General features: G+C 49.0%; 1 protein-coding gene across 1 annotated transcript in view; it reads right to left on the bottom strand.

The window, feature by feature from the left end:
• Positions 1 to 295: 295 nt before the first annotated feature.
• LOC140391311 (uncharacterized) overlaps positions 296 to 22,498 on the bottom strand; it is a 108,265-nt gene continuing 86,062 nt past the window's right edge. The window contains exons 12-21 of the mRNA XM_072475904.1: positions 7,101 to 7,272; positions 6,620 to 6,855; positions 6,361 to 6,509; positions 6,133 to 6,258; positions 5,652 to 5,813; positions 4,464 to 4,614; positions 2,219 to 2,349; positions 1,734 to 1,893; positions 1,401 to 1,504; positions 296 to 1,265 (exon numbers count right to left, since the gene is read on the bottom strand). Of these exons, the coding sequence (XP_072332005.1) occupies positions 1,162 to 1,265; positions 1,401 to 1,504; positions 1,734 to 1,893; positions 2,219 to 2,349; positions 4,464 to 4,614; positions 5,652 to 5,813; positions 6,133 to 6,258; positions 6,361 to 6,509; positions 6,620 to 6,855; positions 7,101 to 7,272 (1,495 nt within the window). The 3' untranslated portion in view covers positions 296 to 1,161. The remainder of the gene's footprint in view (positions 1,266 to 1,400; positions 1,505 to 1,733; positions 1,894 to 2,218; positions 2,350 to 4,463; positions 4,615 to 5,651; positions 5,814 to 6,132; positions 6,259 to 6,360; positions 6,510 to 6,619; positions 6,856 to 7,100; positions 7,273 to 22,498) is intronic.

The following is a 22,498-nucleotide window of genomic DNA, read 5'->3' as shown; positions in this document are numbered from 1 at the left end:
GCACCACTCATTAACTAGAACGCAGACAATTTCTTTGTTCCACTGACTTTGCAATTCATGTATGTTTTGTAATAGTCATGATTTTTTTTAAAAAACCTGTTGAAAATATAATTGTTCAGTACACCTGCTGAAAATATTAATTTTACATTTCTGATCTGTTACTAATTTCAGTGACATGTCTACCCTGCACCAACATGACTGTATGATTATCTGAAACTGCAAAATGTCTGAGCCTCACGTAAACTCATGACTAATGTCTGATGATGCACAAGATTGAAAACTAGAGCACATAAAGTTTAGTTCACGGCTTTTATTTCCTATCTCAGTATGCTCTGAACATTTTTGATTTGATTACAAATTATTTGGCAAAATTATACATTCAACATTGTTACAGGTCCGAAGCATGCCAGCAGGAAATATGTCCAACAAACCTGAATATCGCAATTCGGTGAAAGTTTAGTAATTCTGTTAGACCACAGTCATGTTACTTTTCAAATGATCAAATCTGTACAGGACAGGTTGTGACAATTATATAAAGTGAATAATCACTCTGCAAATTAATGAGTAATGGAAAATAACATTATTAACATGTGCCAAAATACTAAAAAATCATTTGAAGAACATAAGCGGTCAAACTTAATATTACTTCAGTGATATGCAACCTCAACAAACGTTCAATTGATTGTTTGGTATGTATTAAAAGTACAATTCACAATAACAAATGGTATATATTTTTCATCACAAAGAGAGATTAATAAATGATTATTTTCCATTATGTAACACAGTTATCATAGCTGTATCATTTCAGCAAATTGAACAATGTGAAAATGATAGGAATGGACCACGCAAACACAGTAGAAAAATATTAATGATATACCAATCTTGTTTCTGCCCTTTCATTATGCCAGCAATTTTTATTGCATTAAGAACTTTATACAATTTAATGTTTTGTATTTATTTAAAAATTGAATGAAATATTATAAATCACCATAGAAGAATATTCAACGATTGTTTGAAGACAAATATATAAAATGTACTAAGAATGTGTTTTTCATACCAGAACAAAATAATCAAATTTTAATCTGACATGAGGCTCCAGTGCTTTCAAAGAGTACACTACTCTGCATTAGACAGATACCAAATCAAATTATTTATTATTAGCTAATAACAATTTAGCCAGCTATTTGGTCTCAAAACACGGATAACACGTTTGTTCCTGTAATCATATTCATATTGTGCTGCTCCATTAGAGAAGTAGAAGTAGCCTAAAGAAAAAAAAAGAAAATCTTCAACATATTTTACAAATAGAATAATGAAACTTAGAATATCAATCAAAAATTAATCATTGTAGTTGCATAAACTGTGAATATTTCAGCTTTCCAGCCTGCTGCAGAACTCACCAAAGTTTTGAAATGCTGACTCTACTTTGTTCCCAATTCCAGGAAAGTCACCATTTATCCTTCTTGGGTAGCCTCTGTCCATTTGCTTCCTCATTGAATTATAACTAAACAAAAGGGATAAGATGCCTGTGTTTTAAATGGATATTGCAATCTTGTCAATTATTTTATTTTCATTGTCCATATTCTCTTCAGAAGTAAGGGAACCAATTAATGTTACCTTTTTTCAATAAATTTAAGCTTTAAAATAGTCTTAGTAATACAAATTTGATTCTGAAACAATTTTGCTTTGCAGTTGAGGAATGGGGAGCATTGCATAATAATACTACTACATACCTCCAGTACATGTTTCCCACAAAGAACAATACTTTTCTTGTCTCTTTGACATAGAGGGCAGCATCTATTTGTGAAACCGATCTTGGAAATCCAAAGGATCTGATGCTCCTAGGATAGCCTGGCAAAATCGTGAAGCCTCTAACTAGCCAGTACATTGATCCTATGGGATTTTAACAGTGATTTCAGTCAACAGTGAAAAGGTGGGATATGATTGTAGAATGTTTCAAAAAATATTCACTAAATCAACACATGCTCTGCAGATAGTTCAGAAATGAAAAATAAGAAGTGGATCTTTCAGCTTTCCATTCTAAATGCCACATTCATGATCAACACTTCAAAGGAGAAAACAAAACTAATCCTATTGGTTTATGTTGCAAATTTTAATGAGTGTGCATGCTTATATTTTGCCAGTAAATATTATCGATCATGCAGTGGTGATGAACAATATGCAAACTTTGTGTAAAACGTGGAAACAATTCTAGAACCTTTGAAAAGAGCCACCACATCTCTGTTCTTGAATTCAACTGCAGCATCTACTGACTGAATGTTTGGAAAAATGTGCTTGATTGGAACTGATGTTACATCTTGACGTCGATAGTGTTTCCGCCAAAGGATCCTAAACAATAAGAAGGTTTAATTAATAACAATAATCTTTAATAGTGTCACAAGTAGGCTCACCTGCTTCACTGCAATGAAGTTACTGTGAAAATCCCCTAGGCGTCACACTCCGGTGCCTGTTGGGAACACTGAGGGAGAATTCAGAATGTCCAATTCACCTAATATGCAAGTCTAATTAATTCATTAGGGCAATATTTTTAAACTGAAAGAAAGACTGATAGAATGCAAGGTAGTCTATCAGCCAGAAAAGGTATAGAAATACCAGCATTGAGGCTGGATGTCATTCAACCTTAGGGTAAAAGTGTTCTGCAATTTTTCAGTACAACCATGACAGTCAATCTTAAAATAAGTAACATTTTAGTATCGTCTTTTTGAAAACAAATCTGATCTAAGGTGTAGGATTTACATTATATAAAGTGAGATTGAGTGTTGCATTGGGAGTAGTGTCCCTGCCTCTGAGCCAGAAACTCCAAGTTCAATTCCCACCCAGGACTTGATGGCGGAGGAAGGTGCATTCATTTTTTTTTATAAACGTTTTATTGAGGTATTTCTTTGGCATTTAACAGCAACCAAATCAACAATATACATAACAAGGAAAAATATAAACATAGTGCAAATTCCACCTCCCTCTCCCACAGGTCTTGCCATTGCTTACCCCCCTAACCTACGCTAACCTAACCCCCTCCCCCCCCCCCCCTTTCTGCTGACCATTAGTTCTCTGCGAGGAAGTCGATGAATGGTTGTCACCTCTGGGCGAACCCCAGCAGAGACCCTCTCATGGCAAACTTAATTTTCTCCAGGCAGAGGAAGCCTGCCATGTCTGAAAGTCAGGTCTCAGATTTTGGGGGCTTTGAGTCCCTCCATGCCAGCAATATACGCTTCCGGGCTACCAGGGAAGCAAAGGCCAGAACATCCGCCTCTCTCTCCTCCTGGATTCCTGGGTCCTGCGATACCCCAAAAATCGCCACCTCCGGATTCATTGCCAACCTCATATTTAATACTGTGGACATGGCGTCAGCAAACCCCTGCCAAAATCCCCTCATTTTTGGGCATGCCCAGAACATATGGACATAGTTCGCCACCCCCCCCCCCCCCCCACCCTGCACACTTCGCACACCTATCCTCCACCCCAAAGAATCTGCTCATCCGGGCCACTGTCATGTGAGCCTGGTGGACAACCTTAAATGGGATCAGGCTGAGCCTGGCACATGTTGCGGTAGCAGTGACCCTTCCTAACGCATCCGCCCAGAGGCCCTCCTCTATCTCTCCCCCCAGTTCCTCCTCCCACTTTCGCTTCAGCTCCTCGGTTTGCTTCTCCTCCGACCCCATAAGCTCTTTATATATGTCCGAGCCGCTCCCCTCTCCTATCCATCCTCTAGAGACCACCCTATCCTGAATCCCCCTTAGCAGCAGGAGTGGGAAGGTTTGTACCTGCTTCCGCAGAAAGTCCCGTGGAAGGTGCATTCATAGTGTGGCCAAACAGGTTGAGTGTTAACCTGCAAATCCTGGTAAGAGTGGGTGAGGCTCCTGGTCAGCCATGATTAATGCAGAGTGGTGTCCCTCAAGCTATACAAGTTTCTAGTGACCTGTTCCATGAATAACTAGCTATGGAAACAGATGAAAGTCTGCTTTTGGTGTGAGAGGAGTATTGGAATTACATAAATTGATCTGGTTGTTCTATGCATTTTGCTGATATCATATCTGAAAATTAAATATCAAATCCATAATATTTGCATTAATGGAAAGAAACTATTTTAGATTTTATAATTGCAGAACACTCATATTTTGCAGTTCTGTTTTTCTCAAGTCCCATTGTACTGCTCTGGTGAGAATTCTCCAGTGCTTTCGTCTATTTCACTCAGAACTAGATCTCAGGGATAAATTGAGGCATGAAGATATGTTTACCTTTCCCTCCAATCCTTCACATCTCTAAACAATCTCAATTGAAGTTAGAAATACAAAAAAAATTACAACATCCTTCTGTGCACCAATACATATTAATGCATGGCGCTGTCAATTGCATGATATTTAAATGAATGATTGAATAATGTCTGCAGTGATGATTTTAGTGTGATAGGCAGCATAAAACAGAACCAAAAATGTTATTCTTACCTATCCTTAAAGAACCATATTTCTCCACGTAAACTAGTAACGGCATCAAATGACAATTGTGGATTACACTTGTCCAGGGTTTGTGTTGGTTGGGGTGGTTTGGGCTGTGGTTGTGTTGGTCTTGGGCGTGGTCTTGGATCTTGATTAGCTCCTAAAACACAGCAGAAGAATTGTTTTTAAATGATGGATAAATCAGAAATCAATATTAATTTTCAAGTGATGGAGATGACAAACAAACATTTCCAAATTCTATAGATGTCCATTATTGAGAAATATTTGTGGAAATTTAAAAAGATACGGGCAAAAAGGCCAGAGGAAGGAATGACATGGATAGCTCCGTGACATGCCGTGGACATGCCCTCGGACATGCCCTCCGTGACACTAGCATTGATGGACCGAATGAACGTCTTCCGTGATGTAAAATTCTATAATTGTATGAATAAGCAAACTTCAAGGATCACATGAGCATTTTAAAGACAATATAAGCCCTATGAATCCCATGAAACAGTTCCTACAGTGGGATGTTATTTAGCAGGTATTTAGCAATATATATATAATATATTACATACATAATATGTATTGCTCACAGCGAATTGCTGGGGGTAGCTGAAGAATGAACACAGGTCATTGATTAGGACATTGAGAGAGATGGGTTTTCATAGATTGAAGTAACTGTTTTAAATGATTAGCTCAAATTTCCCAACAATTGGAATTTCCTGTGGCTGACACTTTCCATGGACACGTGTTAATACATTCATACAGTAGTAGACTTTGTGTGATGTGGCTCCTCAAGATCAGGGGTGTGATGCACACTTCCAATTCCAATTCGACTTGACCCTCAGGTGCCTGGTCCCTTTGGAATTAACAGCGGCTGTTGATAAACACGAGGAGGTGGGAATCTACCTCTATATACTATTTTGCTGTTGAAGGATGTGTGTCGCCTAATGCTGCCTTCCGAACCACAGGGTGAGTTCACTGGGCGGTCAGTTATACAAACAAATCTGTATTTTTGCATCCTGCAAAGTTAATTTGTGCTTTTATACTCCTCAGCATGGTCATAGCAGAAAACTTGGATTGGGCAATGTTTGAATGGGAAGGATGATGAACAGGAACAGCACAGAAACGTCTTTAAAATTTAAAAAATATATATTATATTTATATAAGTGGTCATCACAATGTTAAACATACCATATAAAGCCTGGATCCCGCGAACATCGTCGGCTGGGAGTCTAAAACCTTTGGTGTTGACATATGAATAGGCGGGAAACATGAGAGCGGATCGATCCCTGGAGTGACCCAGTCCGAGGGCATGTCCAAATTCATGGGCCGCAACAAGGAAGAAATTGATCCCTGTGAAGATGGCGAGGGAGCACAAATTGGTCAAACTGCTCACAAACCATGGGTAAGAAATTGCATGAAGATGAGAAGTGAATCAAGCATTTGAATCGTTAATAAAGATGACATGTGCTCCAATGGAAGCTCATTCAAACATTTGACGTTTCACACTTGAATTGAAATAGTTAAAACAAGCTTGTAACTTCCACTTTCGTCGAATGAGATGGAATGAACGAATAACTGGGACATTGACAGAAAAAAAACACAAGTACCCCCATCGCTTAAATCTTTCCCCGTTTTTGCGCGGTGGCCCCAGTACCTGGAAACTCCTTACCATTTCTTGACAGGGTCCACCACTCATCTTCATCAAAGTGGGTGTCGCCCCCAATCCTCAATGCAGGACCAAAGGCGTGAGCCAAAATGCCGCCCTTTCCATCGAACGAGTTAAAATCCCCGTGACCTAGGAATACAGAGCGAGGGGTGAAGAAAAAAAATAAAAGGGAGGAAGAAAATAAAACATCGAATCATACCATCGAGACACAAACAGAATTGTTGAACCTACTGCCTCTTGCAAACAATATCATGATATCAGCCTCTCCAGTGTAGAGTCTGGTAAAGGTCAGAGGAGTAACATCGCTCCAGACTTTCAGGGCCATAGAAATGGCAGTGTCCACCTCTGGTTTCTTCAGGTCCGGCGTGTAGTTAACGATTCTATTGAGGAAGAAGGGGAGTGAGTGAATAGATAGGTGATCATTCATTGGACTCATCCTTATAATCCCCCCCCCCCCCCTCCACACACACACACTAGCCAGCACCTGTACCTGTAAGTGATTGTAGTGCGAGGCCACCGAGGTGTTCCTGGGAAGAAGGTGTACGGCTGAAGGTCAGGGACTCCGCAGCGGGACTTACTCATCACTGCCAGCGTCTCGCCGTTCAGGCTTCCCGTTACTTGCAGCCCAAAGAATTCTTGCATTTCTCCAATCTTCTCGGTTAATCCGTTCGCGCTCTTTTGCAAAGTAGCCGACTCTGTCATGTTGTAAAATGTCTTCAGATATTTCTGGTGAGAAAAGGGGCAAGTGAAGTTTACCTCAGGACAAAAAGATCCGTAAGTTTTTTTAAAAATCTTTAGCTATCAATCATGTATTTCAATGAAATTTCTAATTTATTGTCTTTTATGCACAGTTACTGTTTTTACATTTTATATGTGCACAAAATATGAAACAATAATATATGTAATATATATAAAATATATAATCTATAATTAAATATCTATTATATGTTTGCTGGTTTTATATATTATACCCGGCATTGGTTCCAGTCCTTTTCGCTGAATGGTTGAGTGTCTGAACTCAGTGGCACAGGTAAACACGCTGCTAGATTTACTAACGTAAATAGAGCGGGGATCTTGATGCAGTTCATCTTTTGGTTCGAGGAGTCCTGCAATGAACTAAATCTTTCTCTTCTGGCAGGGATTTATAGAGCTGTTTAGGTGACTTCCACAATCATGTCGTGCCTTATATGGGGAAATGACCAACACTTTTGTTTCTGGTTGCAGTGATATCATCATCCCCTGGTATCTTAAGAGCTGGAGGCGTTATACATAAACACGCTGGTTTGTGCATTTAAATGAGGCATTTTATATCAGTTGTGATTTAGACACAAGAGAATAATTGAAGTATGAAGAACGGAAAAGGAGGATCCCCCTCCCCCCCCGCCCACACACCTCCACATGGTACGTAACACAACAGGGACTTTTTTAACCTTACGATTACTTCTGGCTTCATTGTGTTAGCTTCATAGTAAAATTGTTCGGAGCATTTTCTATGTTCAGAAATTGAAGACGTGTTCCAACAGGGTGCACTCATGATTTTGATGGTCAGACAAAATCTCCAACACCACGGATGTTAATAGCAACGTTTCAGCCAGATCTATTTTTAATCAATGCTTACCTCTTCCCGTTTTCATAGTGGGCAGAACAAGGCCAGCAGTGCGGGTTCAATTCCCGTACCGGCTGAGAATTCTGAATTCTCCCTCTGTGTACTCGAACAGGCACCAGAATGTGGTGACAAGGGGCTTTTCACAGTAACTTCATTGCAGTGTTTAATGTAAGCCTACTTGTGACAATAAAGATTATTATTATTAGAGTCAAAAGGGTGTGGGTTTAACCCCACACCATGGGCGAAATTCTCCGTTATCGGCGGAAACTCCGCCGATCGGCGCAAAAAACGGCGCAAATCCCACTTGCGTCACGTCATAAAAATGGGCCGATAGTCTGCGGCCCGAAATGGGCTAGCAGCGACGTAACGGGATCCGCGCTTGCGCAGTGGTTCACGCCGTGCAGCGTCATACGCGCTGCACGGCGTGACGGCTCATAAGGCCGCGCAGCTCCCCCCCCACCCGACCGGAACAGCCGACCGCAACACCCGACTTGATGGCTGGCCGTCGCTCAGCCCCGAGGTTCGAGTCACGCGATGTGGAGGCGCTCCTGGATGCGGTGGAGCAGAGGAGGGACGCCCTGTATCCCGGGCACGGCCGCAGAGTTGCCCCACGCCACAGCCGGCGTCTGTGGAGGGAGGTGGCAGAGGCCGTCACCGCTGTGGCCCTGACACCACGGACAGGCACCCAGTGCCACAAGAAGGTGAACGACCTCGTCAGAGCAGGCAGGGTGAGCGTCCCCCATATCCCCCATATCCCCTCTCCCCCAAATCCCCCCCTCCCCCATATCCCCCATATCCCCCCTCCCCCATATCCCCCATATTCCCCCCTCCCCCATATCCCCCCCTCCCCCATATCCCCCATATTCCCCCCTCCCCCATATCCCCATATCCCCCCTCCCCCATATCCCCCCTCCCCCATATCCCCCCCTCCCACATATCCACCCTCCCCCATATCCCCCCTCCCCCATATCCCCCATATCCCCCCTCCCCCATATCCCCCCCTCCCCCATATCCCCCCTCCCCCATATCCCCCATATTCCCCCCTCCCCCATATCCCCCCTCCCCCATATCCCCCCTCCCCCATATCCCCCATATCCCCCCTCCCCCATATCCCCCCTCCCACATATCCCCCATATCCCCCCTCCCCCATATCCCCCATATCCCCCCTCCCCCATATCCCCCATATTCCCCCCTCCCCCATATCCCCCCTCCCCCATATTCCCCATATCCCCCCCTCCCCATATCCCCCCTCCCCCATATCCCCCATATCCCCCCTCCCCCATATCCCCCATATCCCCCCTCCCCCATATCCCCCATATCCCCCCTCCCCCATATCCCCCCTCCCCCATATCCCCCATATCCCCAAGTGAATCCAGCCCTAACCTTAACCTCTGCAATGCACGCGCAACCGATGGCGTGCATTCATATACCTGCCTAACACTGTTGCCTTTTACCCCTGCCACCACCCCCCCCCCCCCCCCCCCAGGAGAAGCGCGCACACAACAATAGGGAGCATGTGAGGACTGGAGGAGGGCCCGCTGATGAGAGGCCACTGACCGTACACGAGGAAAGGGCCCTGGAACTGGCTGGCGGACCTGACGACCGGGAGGTTGCTGATGCAGAGGTCGGGGCCCCACGAGCAAGTGAGCCACCAACAGCCCGTCCCCATATCCCCCCTCCCCTATATCCCCCTCTCCCGTATCACCTGATCACTGCCTGATGTCTAACCATGCATGCTTCATTGTGTATCGCAGGACCAAACGTCCAGGCACCCATCCCCGCAGATGCAGACCGCCCGCAGGATGCCCCTCGGAGACCACGGGAGACGGAGAGACCCGAACCCTCCAGCATGCGACGCCCGCAGGATGCCCCTCGGAGACCACGGGAGACGGAGAGACCCGAACCCTCCAGCATGCGACGCCCGCAGGATGCCCCTCGGAGACCACGGGAGACGGAGAGACCCGAACCCTCCAGCATGCGACGCCCGCAGGATGCCCCTCGGAGACCACGGGAGACGGAGAGACCTGGAGCAACAGGGAGACGACACCCCCGTCACGTGCGGGAGCGACCACCCAGCGATGAGGGGGGCAGCCACAGGCCCCCGTCACATCCGAGCCAGGACACCACTACCCAGGACACCACTATCCAGGACACCCCTACCCGGGACACCACTACCCAGGACACCCCTACCCGGGACAGCACTACCCGGGACAGCACTACCCAGGACACCCCTACCCGGGAAGACGAAATACCGGACAGTGACTCAGAGTGGATGGGTGGAGACGAACCCCCACCCCAAAGTGCCATGGACTCAGAGTGGGACGAAGAGCACGACACAACGCCACTGCTGTCACCAACACCCTCCACCATCGCAGAAACACTCACCACGGTTGGGCACTTTAGTGATGAGGCGTCTGGTACACTCACTGGTGCGCACAACACAGCCGTCCCGGTACAGCAGGTGGAGGTAGGAGCAGCAGAGGGACCGGGCGGTCGGAGGGCAGCCCAGGCCAAGCGAACATCTGCCGCCCAGATGGATCCCGGGTTCCTGCAGTTACCACACCCACACATAGATCCGATGCAACCACCGACACGGAGACGAGCGAATAGGGTGACGGGTGGCTTGCGGCGGCTGCGGTCGCAGGTGGAGGAGTCCACCCGCGTCCAGGAGCTGGGAGTGGTCCCGGTCATGCGTGCCACCCAGGCTGACACCGCACGGGTGGCGTCCGCGGTGGAGGCAATGGGTGCGACGGTGTCAGACATGGGGAACGGTTTGCGAGGCCTGGGGCCTTCCGTGCAGGCGGCGTCTGTGGCCCAGGAAATGGCTGCCCTCTCACAGGAGGCCATGAGCCAGTGCCAGCGCCAGATGGCAGAGGCGCTCAACGCCATAGCCCAGTCTCAGCAGGCCATGGCCCAGTCTCAGCAGGCCATAGCCCAGTCTCTGCAGGCCATGGCCCAGTCTCTGCAGGCCATGGCCCAGTCTCAGCAGGCCATCGCTGAGGGCATCGGCGCCAGTGGCCATGTGCGAGCTGGCGTCGCACTGTCGCAGACAGGGTTCGACAACCCCCTGGGCTCCATGGCTGCAAACCTGCAGACCCCTGTCGATACCAGCACGGGCCTCCAGGACTGGCAGCGCCAGATGTCGGGGGCGCGTCGGATGGCCAGTCCGTTCGCATCCCCCACCCATGTAGAGGCCTGGGGGCCATCGGGCACCCCGAGGGAGGAGGAGGTGGTGTGGTCCATCCCGGCTCCCTCTGTAGGGGAGGTCCCGGTACACCGCGACACCTCGGACTCCCCCCCTTCCGTCCCAGGTGCATCGGGTGGGCAACGGGCAGGACAGGCTGGCAGCTCGCCATCCCAGTCGCCCGGGCCGCAGCCTGGCCCATCTAGGCCAGGACGCCCCAGGAAACGGCCGCCAAAGGGATCCAGTGTCAGAGGGCAGGAATCACAGGAGTCCACCTCCAGTTCTGCTGTACCGTCTGGGGAACCACGTAGACGTAGTCAAAGGGCCCGTAAGGCCAAACAATTAGACACTGAGTAAGTTGGCACGGGTGCAGGGCACAGATGAGTTTTAGGCGCTAGGGCACGTGCATGAACTCCTTTGGTTATTAAAGTCAATGTTACACCTACCGAAGCTGCCTTTATGCTCTGTCCAAAGTGTGCGGGGGTGTCATGTACGTTGAGCGCAAGTGTGTGTGTGAGGGGTGGTCTTACCTCAGCCCCAGGTGAGTCTGCCCCCTTCCCCCTGGGCCGCCATCAACATCCCCCGGGCAGAGGACGGGACCGTGCGCTGCAGTATCACAGCCGCATGCAGGGATGGTCCGGGTGGATGGTGGTACTGTGGCCATGGGTCAGACATAGTCCAACGATGTAGAGCCAGGAGCTCATCGGAGGCGGGCTGTCATCATTCTCCATGGCCTGCGATAGACACGCGTCCACCCGCAACTGGGTGAGCCCGGCCCGTTGTGCCGCCGGTGGATCGGCAATTGGGAGTGGGGGGGTGGTGTGCATGCGGGTGGGGTGTGTGGGGTTGGGGAGGGGGGTGATGGTGCTGGGTGGATGGATGGGTGGGGGGTGTGGGTGGTCGGCTGTTGTCATGGTGTGCGGTCTGTGGCCATACTACCCGATTCCCACGCCCATCTAGTCAGTGAAGCGGGCGTCTATCAGTCTGTCCCGTGCCCGCTGGGCCAGCCGGTAACGGTGGACAGCCACCCGTCTGTGTCTACCCCGTCTGCCCTGACCATTGCCCCCATCCCCCTCATCTGGGGAGGACTGGGCCTCTTCCTGCTGCTCCTCCACTCCGCCCTCCTCTGCCTGCGGCACATCGCCCCTCTGCTGGGCTATGTTGTGCAGGACGCAGCACACCACAATGATGCGGCCGACCCTATCTGACCGATACTGGAGGGCGCCCCCAGAGAGGTCCAGGCACCTGAAACGCATCTTCAGCACGCCAAAGCACCTCTCGATCACTCCCCTTGTCGCTACATGGGCATCATTGTAGCGGTTCTCCGCCTCATTGCGTGGCCTCCGTATAGGCGTCATCAGCCACGATCGCAATGGGTAGCCCCTGTCGCCCAGCAACCAGCCCCTCAGCCGGGGATGGCGTCCCTCGTACATGCCGGGGATGGATGACCGCGACAACACGAATGAGTCGTGTACACTGCCTGGGTAACGGGCGCAGACGTGCAGGATCATCATGCGGTGGTCGCAGACCACCTGTACGTTCATCGAATAGGTCCCCTTCCTATTAGTGAACACGGCCCTGTTATCTGCAGGTGGCCGCACGGCGACGTGCATCCCATCGATCGCGCCCTGGACCATGGGGAACCCGGCAATGGCAGAGAAGCCCACGGCCCGGGCATGTTGGCTGGCCCGGTCCACGGGGAAGCGGATGTAGCGGTGCGCCATGGCATAAAGGGCATCTGTCACTGCCCGGATGCACCGATGCACCGATGTCTGCGATATGCCGGACAGGTCCCCACTCGGTGCCTGGAATGACCCCGTTGCATAAAAGTTCAGGGCCACCGTAACCTTGACGGACACGGGGAGAGGGTGTCCCCCGCCAGTGCCACGCGGTGACAGGTGTGCCAGCAGGTGGCAGATGTGTGCCACGGTTTCCCGGCTCATCCGGAGTCTCCTCCTGCATTCCCGGTCCGTGAGGTCCTGGTATGACTGCCGGGGCCGGTACACACGGGGCGCCCTCGGGTGCCTCCGTTGCCGTGGGGCCGCGACGTCCTCCTCCCCCTCCTCGTCCTGTCGGTCAGGTGTCCCTCCAGCCTGGGCGGCTGCCGCCTGCCCCTCTGCGGCAGCCTGCGCCGCCTCTCTGGCACGCTCCTCCTCCTCCTCCTCCTCCTCCTCCTCCTCATCCAGGGCAACATAGACATGAGCGGCTGCCACCACGGCGGCCAACATCGCTGGATGATCTGAAAACATGACGACCTGGTGGGGGGGAGGGGAACGACGACATGTCATCATTGCCCATATCCCCTCCTCCCCCCAGCCAGGTGGCATGGACCGCATGGGTCCAACTGTTGGAGGCTGGCACCTGGCCAGGTGGACCAACTCATTTGCCCTCCCATCACCCACCCCGGCACGGACCCCCCCCCGCCCCAACCTCCACCCCAGCACGGACCCCCCCCCAACCTCCACCCCGGCACGGACCCCCTCCACAACCCCCAACCTCCACCCCGGCACGGACCCCCCCCCCCAACCTCCACCCCGGCACGGACCCCCTCCACAACCCCCAACCTCCACCCCGGCACGGACCCCCTCCACAACCTCCACCCCGGCACGGACCCCCTCCACAACCCCCAACCTCCACCCCAGCACGGACCCCCCCCCCCCAACCTCCACCCCGGCACGGACCCCCTCCACAACCCCCAACCTCCACCCCGGCACGGACCCCCTCCACAACCCCCAACCTCCACCCCGGCACGGACCCCCTCCACAACCTCCACCCCGGCACGGACCCCCTCCACAACCCCCAACCTCCACCCCAGCACGGACCCCCCCCCCCCAACCTCCACCCCGGCACGGACCCCCTCCACAACCCCCAACCTCCACCCCGGCACGGACCCCCTCCACAACCCCCAACCTCCACCCCGGCACGGACCCCCTCCACAACCCCCAACCTCCACCCCGGCACGGACCCCCTCCCCAACCCCCAACCTCCACCCCAGCACGGACCCCCCCCCCCCAACCTCCACCCCGGCACGGACCCCCTCCACAACCCCCAACCTCCACCCCGGCACGGACCCCCTCCACAACCTCCACCCCGGCACGGACCCCCTCCCGGCACTCCCCCGGAGCCCAGCCTACTCTAACCACCCCCCCCCCCCCCCCGCCGCACACACACACAAGCCGAGACACACCTCTTCTCAGGCAATCAGTCTGCGGCCACGCCATTTCCTGCCCAGAGCCAACCCCCCAGGCCGTCACTCACCTCCTCGCTGGTCGGCGTGAGCCTGGAGCACCGGGTCACGCCGATGAAAAGGAGGTTTGATTGACGTCGACGTGAACGGTCATCACGTCGACGGGACTTCGGCCCATCCGGAAGGGAGAATATCGGCAGGCCGAAAATCGGCTGCCTTGCGCAGGCCCGTGACATTCTCCGCGGCAGCGGCGCCATTAACGCCCCGCCGACTTTTCTCCCTTCGGAGACTTCGGCGGGGGCGGGGGCGGGATTCACGGCGGCCAACGGCCATTCTCCGACCCGGCGGGGGGTCGGAGAATGACGCCCCATGTAACTGAGTGAGTTGTCATGAGCACAGAAGATTTGACATGCCAACACAGTATGCTAGTTAACCCAACAGCACTGCACTACTTTCAGTGCTTACATAAATTATACGATAATGAGGCAAATGTGTCAAATTCTTCCCTGATACCATTAGTGTTTGTTTTCCCCAATCCAGATCAGGAAAACACAAATTCTTTTTCACTTAAAAGATTTGGGAAGTCATCTAATTTACTTGGTAACTGCTTTCATTCATAATTCCTTTGCTCCTGAGGTGTCGTTGCTTAAAGTTTTCCCTTGAATAAACTATTAGAAAAACATTTTTGTTTCAATTTTTTTCTGAACTTCCTGAATCACTGTGACCTGGATCTTTGTCATATACAAGCTCATTGATTTGAAATTATTCTGGTACAAATTTTATGAAATCTTAGCTTTCGCTAGGCGTGTGACATGAAGCTCTGCCCGATTCTCCTCTGGTTTACTGTCTTTTTCTGTGGCAGATTTTACACACAAACAGGAACTCACACTGTTTAAGCATATCATCTTAAACCTGCTACAGAAAAAAAAAGGATTTAAGTTGTTCTCCAAAATCCACCTCCGAGGCTCATGCGAAATTCATTCTGTCACAACTATTCCTTGCCAGCCCTTTGAGGCATTCACATGTCTTTCTGACCTGGATGTCATTCTGTGCAGTGGTAGAAGTTGCACTGACTGCCTCTGCCATCACCCTCTATTCTGTTTGCATCTGATGAGGCTTTCTGATCTCAGCACCCACAAATGACCTTCATGGCTCACAGCAGTGTCGCTGCTTTCATCTGGAGCGCTTCCAAGTTGTCACTGCTCATTCTGACACCTCGTTGAGAAATAATATTGCCCTTGATTGTGCTGCAAACCTTTAAATTAGAATGGTATCTGCACTCTCCAAATGGGACTCACGCAATAAAGTGTGATTCCCTGGTTTCCACTCTTTCTTTACGAGTTAAAGTTCTGGATGGAAATTGCAGCAGGCTAGGGGTAGTTTCACCTAAATGGGAAATAGACGCAATATCCAAATGTTGACTTTTAAAATTCCATTTATTTCTGACCATACTTCATTTCACGATAGGTGCCGCATAATGTCTCTAAACCTCCAAAGGGAAATAAAACAAAACTTTGAAGTAAAAGAGAAGCAACAAAGCCTGTGGATGCTGGAATTGAAAACAGAAAATGATGGAAATACTCAGCAGGTTAGGCAACATCTGTGAAGATGGGAACATTTGGCATTGACGACTTTTTATCAGAACTAGAAAATGTCAGACAGATGTAACACGTTCCGAGCAAATAACTTGTACAGAGGGAGGGAAATGGGGAGGGGATTAAACAACTGGGTGTGACAGGGTGAGAAGTAGCAGGAATAAAAGACAAATGAGATACTGGGACAGTGGGAATGGAACAAATAAAGAAACAGACAGTGGGTCCAGAAAAGCTGCAATTGATAAAGGGCAGAAGCAATGTGAACAATTACCGTCCAAAAAATGGTTTTCAATCTGAAATTGTTTAATTCAATGTTGAGTTCAAAAGACAGAGGTGCATGGGAGCGCGATTGAGAATTAAAATGGCACCGTTTTTCCATGTAATTTACTTTACACCTTTTTCTTATATGCTTTGTTAACAGGTTGTTTGTCACTGGAAGGCCATCCCCACCCCAGTTCATTGCTTTCCTTGGATTTCTGTGCTCCCTTTTATTGCAAAGAAAGAAAACAGAATGTTATGAGTGTGGGATGGAGGACAGTTACAGATGGTGACTGTGAAGCATTGGTTTTGAGATCACACAAAGTGTCTGTGTTAGTTGTTCAGGAGGTGATGTGAGGGGGGTGCCTTGAGGGTGTAGAATGAGTATGCTGGTCAGAGCAGTGTCATGCAGGACAATGCTGAGAAAGTCAGATTGTAATGCTCGGCACATGGAAGCATTATGCCACACAATCTTCCTGCCGTTTTCAATTCACTGAACTTCTTGGGACATTGTACTCTTATTTGGTGGGTCAAATTTCTGCTGTTCACTTCCTCAGCCAATTTAATGCACACTTTATGGTCTGAGAGAATGATCACTCTCTCCTGTCCCTGGGAAATATAATCTCAATGCAGTCACTCCGATCTTGCAGCTGAATCGCCACATCGGACTCTGAGACCTGGGGCAGCCTTCCCGGCCTCCTTTTCATTCCTTAAGAACAAACATGCAGTTTAGTCATTCCTCCTGACCCCTGTTTGTATCCTTTTAACCAGAAATTCATCCTTTGACAGATTTTGCATGTCTTTTCACCCTCCCTCTCTGGCTCAGAAACCTGGACGCAGGATGCTAATGCCATGCCTGAGTTAAGGAACCGTCTACTGAATCAAATCAAATCAGAGATCCAACCCATTTCCAAGTTCCCCAATGCGGATTAGTTAGGATAAAGCACGTCTGAAGAATTTGTTTATTATCTCTGCCATTTTGTTATTTCCCATTAAAAAAAAAATCTGTCCCTACCTCTGTCTCTAGGTACCCACTTTTGCTTTTGCCAATCTCTTCGTTTTTGCATATCTATAGAAACGTTTGCAATCTGCTTTTTATCATTCTTGCTGGTTTGCTCTCATATATTTTCTCCTACTTTTTGATCCTCGTGGGCTGAATTCGAAAATCATCCTCATCTGCAGGCTGACTTGGCAACATTATAAGCTTCTTCCTTAATTTAAATGCTACCTTTGCTGTTTCTTGTTGGCCATGTTTGGACCATTTTCCTGAGGGGTTTATATTCCTTAAGGAAATGTATATTGAGTACAAACTATGAACCAGCTCTTTATATTTTTTCTATAGCTTACCTACTGTAACCTACCTCCAATCTCCTGAGTTATTCTTTGTCTGAATACACAACTACTATTAAATGTTCTGTAAAATACTTCCACGATGTTTTCTGCCTCATTTTACTTTACTCTGACAAGATGATTCTACATCTTGATTTCCAAGCAAAATTTTTTTCCTACTGCAGTCAATCTATTATTGCCAGGGTTATTCTTTTTCCTTCTTACTTACCTGTTTTAAAAGTCAAGTATCCTGGACCATAGTTATCAACCTCAATCACTTTGCAGCAACATCACCGTAACGGAAATTAGATCAATCTTATTCATTTCTACGTCTTCAAAGAATTCACCTAGTTTTATTTCACATTCATATATAGTCTTTAGTTTTAATGTTTCCCCCTGATGTCACATTAGTCTCTGATGCCCCATTGTATTTGTTAAGTTCTCTGTCCCTTGCTGAGCCATTCTGCTCATTTCTTTTTACCCAGATCACTATTCTCTTCTGATAATGTCACCTTCCACATCAGTGCTTTCTATATGTCTTCCTTTACCCTCAACTGAGGATTCCCTCCAAAGTGGTTAGTGGAGCCCTCAACTTCGCACCCTATTCCTCCTCCCATCCATTCCCTTCCCTCCCAGAAGCACAATAGGTTCCCCCTTATTTTCACCTTCCACCTCATCAGTCGTCATGTTCAGAGGACCCCACCCTCCAACATTTATCTGCAGCGTGATGCTATCGCAAAACCTATCTTATTTTGACTTCCCCACTTCAGCATTCCAAGGGGATCATCCCCTCCACGGCACTTGGGTTCATTCTTCCATTATCCCCTACCATCCCACAGCACCTTCCTGTGTAAGTACAGGAGATGCACCACCTACCCTGTTCCCTCCTCCCTTTCCACTGCCAGGGTGCCAAGGAGTCTTTTCAACTGAAACAGTGGCTTACCTACACTTCCTTTCATTTTGTATACTGAATTCACTACAAACAATGTGGTCACCTGTACATTTGGGGAGAACAAATGCAGATTTTCTGATTGTTTTGTGGAACACCTCTGGCATGTACTGACCTAGGACCCTGGAAACATCAGCAATGTTGAGGCAGTGGCATAGTGGTAACATCAGTGGAGTAGAAATCCAGAGGCCCAGGCTATTGCTCTGAGGACGTACTAGCGGGTGGAATTAAGATTCAATTCATAAACATGGAATATAAAGCTAGTTTTAGAAATGGTGGCCATGAAGCTCATCATTGATTTTTTTTCTTTGTAACAAACCCATCGGAATCACTAATGTCCTTTAGGGAAGGAAATCTACCATCATTACCAGACCTGGCCTAAACGTGACTCTAGACCGACGCTCTTAACAGACCTCTGAAATGGTATAGTGGGCAGCACGGTAGCATTGTGGATAGCACAATTGCTTCACAGCTCCAGGGTCCCAGGTTCGATTCTGGCTTGGGTCACTGTCTGTGCGGAGTCTGCACATCCTCCCCGTGTGTGCGTGGGTTTCCTCCGGGTTCTCCGGTTTCCTCCCACAGTCCAAAGATGTGCAGGTTAGGTGGATTGGCCATGATAAATTGCCCTTAGTGTCCAAAATTGGCCTTAGTGTTGGGTGGGGTTACTGGGTTATGGGGATAGGGTGGAGGTGTTGACCTTGGGTAGGGTACCTTTCCGGGGGCCGGTGTAGACTCGATGGGCTGAATGGCCTCCTTCTGCACTGTAAATTCTATGAAGCCACTCAGTTCAAGGGTGATTAGGGATGGACAACAAACCCTGGTCTTGCCAGCAACACCCATGCCCCATGAAAAGAATAAATTTTAAAAAAGATTGATTTTGAATGGATTAACGGGAAGTGGTAACATTGTGATGAAATAACATAATCATGTTGAATCATTGTGGGCAAAGACCACGGAAGAATGATATCTGTTTTTGTTTCATAACTGATCTGATCTTATCAGTTTAGTGCCTCAAGTGTTACACAATGTCAACTTGGCTCAGCAGTAGCATTCATACTTCTGAATCAGAAGTTTATACTTGCAAGTTTCAGTCCAGACCACAAGTATTTGATGCAGTAGTAGGGTTGGAACTGATAAAATTCCAATGAGATTCAAGGAATAAGCCCTGTCTACCCAATGGAAGTGATTTTATGGTACATTTCAAAAGTGCATGGATGGTCTCCCTGTTCCAGTGATCAGTTATCTATCAGTTAATCCCCATCAAACAGATTGGCTAGTTATTCATCTTATTCCCGCAACAGCCTCCCCGAACAGGCGCCGGAATGTGGCGACTAGGGGCTTTTCACAGTAACTTCATTTGAAGCCTACTTGTGACAATAAGCGATTTTCATTTCATTTCATTTTTCATTTTCATTATTTGCAGGCTGTAGAAATCTGTTTTCGGCAAATTGATTGTTTCATTTGCCTATATCTGATGCTCATAAACATTACTTTTAGTGTGCCCCCTTCCTAACCTACCAGTTGCCTGTTTGCACCTACTGGTATACCAGCTTTAATACTTGGACTCCTTTAATCCCAAACCATTGTTTTAATAGTACTCGTTATAGTACACATGTAAAACCTCAGCAGTGCCTTATTGGTATTCCTCACCATCAATGTAATGAACGAGGCTGTTTATTTTGTTCTCACCCTGCATGGGACTCATTCTGCTGGGATGATTGTTCCCTAGTGCTGATTGGGCTGTGAGTTGACCAGCACTAGTATAACACGTCATGACCGAACGGCGTGAGGATCCTGAGATATGTAACTGGTGCTGTGTAAATATTGTTGTTATGCTGAATAAACACCTTTCTTATGAACTTTTCGACTCCCCCTTTGCCGTTTACTTCACATTGCATGATGTTTGGAGTGATAGTTTGACTCAAAAGTGGATTTTTGCATAAAGGCACTGACAATGACCAGATTTTCACGTTGCTCTGGTGGGCGTGCGCCTGACCTGGAAACGTATGAAGTCGTGCAAGAAGATGTCAAGTACGTGTCTCGATGTCATCACGCATTTGCATGATATTCCGGTTGTCAGACATGCGCAAGAATCAAAAGTGACCATCAAGCAGGCAATTTAACAGCTCAATTTAATGCAACTGGAAGAGGCCTATCTGCTTTTGCAGTCAGACGGCCTTTACGTTTTAGCTCCATCGGTATGTCAGGACTGAACTAAAATTTTTAAAAGGTATCTGGGGACTGATGTTGCATTTGCACGTCCTGCCGAGATACTCTTTGCTACGTTTCTCCATCCTGATTTTATTTCTCACTAATCAGCAGCTGTCTGAGACAAAAGCAAATTACTGCGGATGCTGGAATCTGAAACGAAAGAGAAAATGCTGGAAAATCTCAGCAAGTCTGGCAGCATCTGTAGGGAGAGAAAAGAGCTAATGTTTCGAGTCCGATGACTCTTTGTAGGCAGGTTTGATGACAAAGTCGGGGTTAGAGCTGACAGAGTGAAGAGCAGAAAGTTCGGAAGGAGAGAGGTTGGAATGGGTGAGGGGGGGCAGAAAAATTAAGACGGCCAATGTCCCGTCGACCATCTATACCCGAGCTCTCTAAGACAGCTCTGCAGTGCCTGTCCCCCTGAGGAAGCACAATAGAAGTGCCAGCCGGGCACCCTGCCTCTTCCTGCCTTCGCAGCATTCATTTCACACAAGTTACCTGTTAATTGGGCAGCCTATGGGCTGATCGCAGCAGGAAATGCATTTCACACGCACTCCGATGCCCGCAGAGTGTGTGCGCTTGACGGTGAAAAATCTAGGAAAACACACCCACGGGAGAACAGAAAATGCAAGTCCTGCACTTGAGGGTGAGCCCGGAGATTTGCACCCTCATTGAGGAAGTGGAAGACTTCGATGCAGCAATAGAGCTGCTAAAACAACATTATATTCGCTCGGTAAACCAGGTCTACGCCCGACATCTGCAACAAGGCAACAAATCCCTGGGGAATCGCTGGAAGAATTCTACCGCGCACTCCTGGTGTTGGGGAGAAACTGCAGCTGCCCGCAAGTTTTGGAGAGCGAACACTCTGAACTCTTTGTCCGGGACGCTTTTTTGGAGGTACGCTGTCCTCCCAAACCCACCAGCGATTGCTGGAAAAAGACACTCTAGGTCTCAAGGAGGCACGGGCCCTTGCAGGCTCCCTGGATGTGGCTTCCAGAAACGCCTGCGCTTATGTTCCCGACTGCGCGGCAGCCCCCTGGGCAGTATGGAACCCATCCGCAGCCGAACCCGAGACATCCCCATCCCCTCACAAGCTTGTGGTGCAAGGCCTGGCAACCCCGGGGGCCCTGCTGCTACTTTTGCGGGCAGGCCAAGCACCCCGCCAGCACTGCCCGGCCCGCGCATCCACCTGCAAGGGATGCGGTAAAAAGGGCCACTTCGTGGTATGCCAGGCCCGTGCGATTGCCGCGGTCTCCGGCAGCGAATGCGGACCTCCACCACAAACCACTCCACTGTCCCCATGCTGCCAGCAGGCGCCGTCACCTTACTACTCCAGGGCCACATGCGGCCCCCGGGCGCTGCCATCTTGTCCACCACGTCAGATGGTTGGGCGCCGCCATTTTGTGCACCCTCATCCATGTGCGACCAATGGGAGCCTCCATCTTGGAAGGACCCCCAGGACCCCAGCTCGGCTGACCACACACTCCCTGAAGAGAACACTCAACTGCTGCGATTAGCCTCGGTGACTCTGGATCAGTCCCGGCCTCGAACGCTCTCAACTGCTACAACGACTGTATTTATCAACGGGCACGAGACGTCCTGCCTAATCGACTCTGGGAGCACGGAGAGCTTCATACGCCCTGACACGGTAAGGCGCTGTTCTCTCCTCATCCACCCTGTCAATTCAAAAAATCTCCCTGCCCTCCGGTTCCCACTCAGTATAGAAAAAGGGGTTTTGTGTAGCAAACCTCACAGTCCAGGGAAGGGAGTTTAAAAATTACCGGCTCTACGTCCTTCCCCACCTCTGCGCGGCCACACTCCTAGGTTTAGACTTCCAGTGTAATCTCCAAAGCCTAACTTTCAAATTCGGCGGCCCTATACCCCCCCTTACTGTCTGCGGCCTCGCGACCCTTCAGGTCTGTCATGATATTCAAACACACACATCATGATGGACACACTAACAGGCAAATCAGAGTACACAACACCACAACCAATCACAGACAAGAACACCAACCACATAAAAAGCACGAGCACGACACCTGGAGGTCAGTAG

The sequence above is a fragment of the Scyliorhinus torazame genome, chromosome 15, assembly GCF_047496885.1.
Source record: "Scyliorhinus torazame isolate Kashiwa2021f chromosome 15, sScyTor2.1, whole genome shotgun sequence".
Taxonomy (NCBI): domain Eukaryota; kingdom Metazoa; phylum Chordata; class Chondrichthyes; order Carcharhiniformes; family Scyliorhinidae; genus Scyliorhinus; species Scyliorhinus torazame.
The sequence above is the reverse complement of the archived record's forward strand: the minus strand, read 5'-3'. Positions and strand labels throughout refer to the sequence as shown.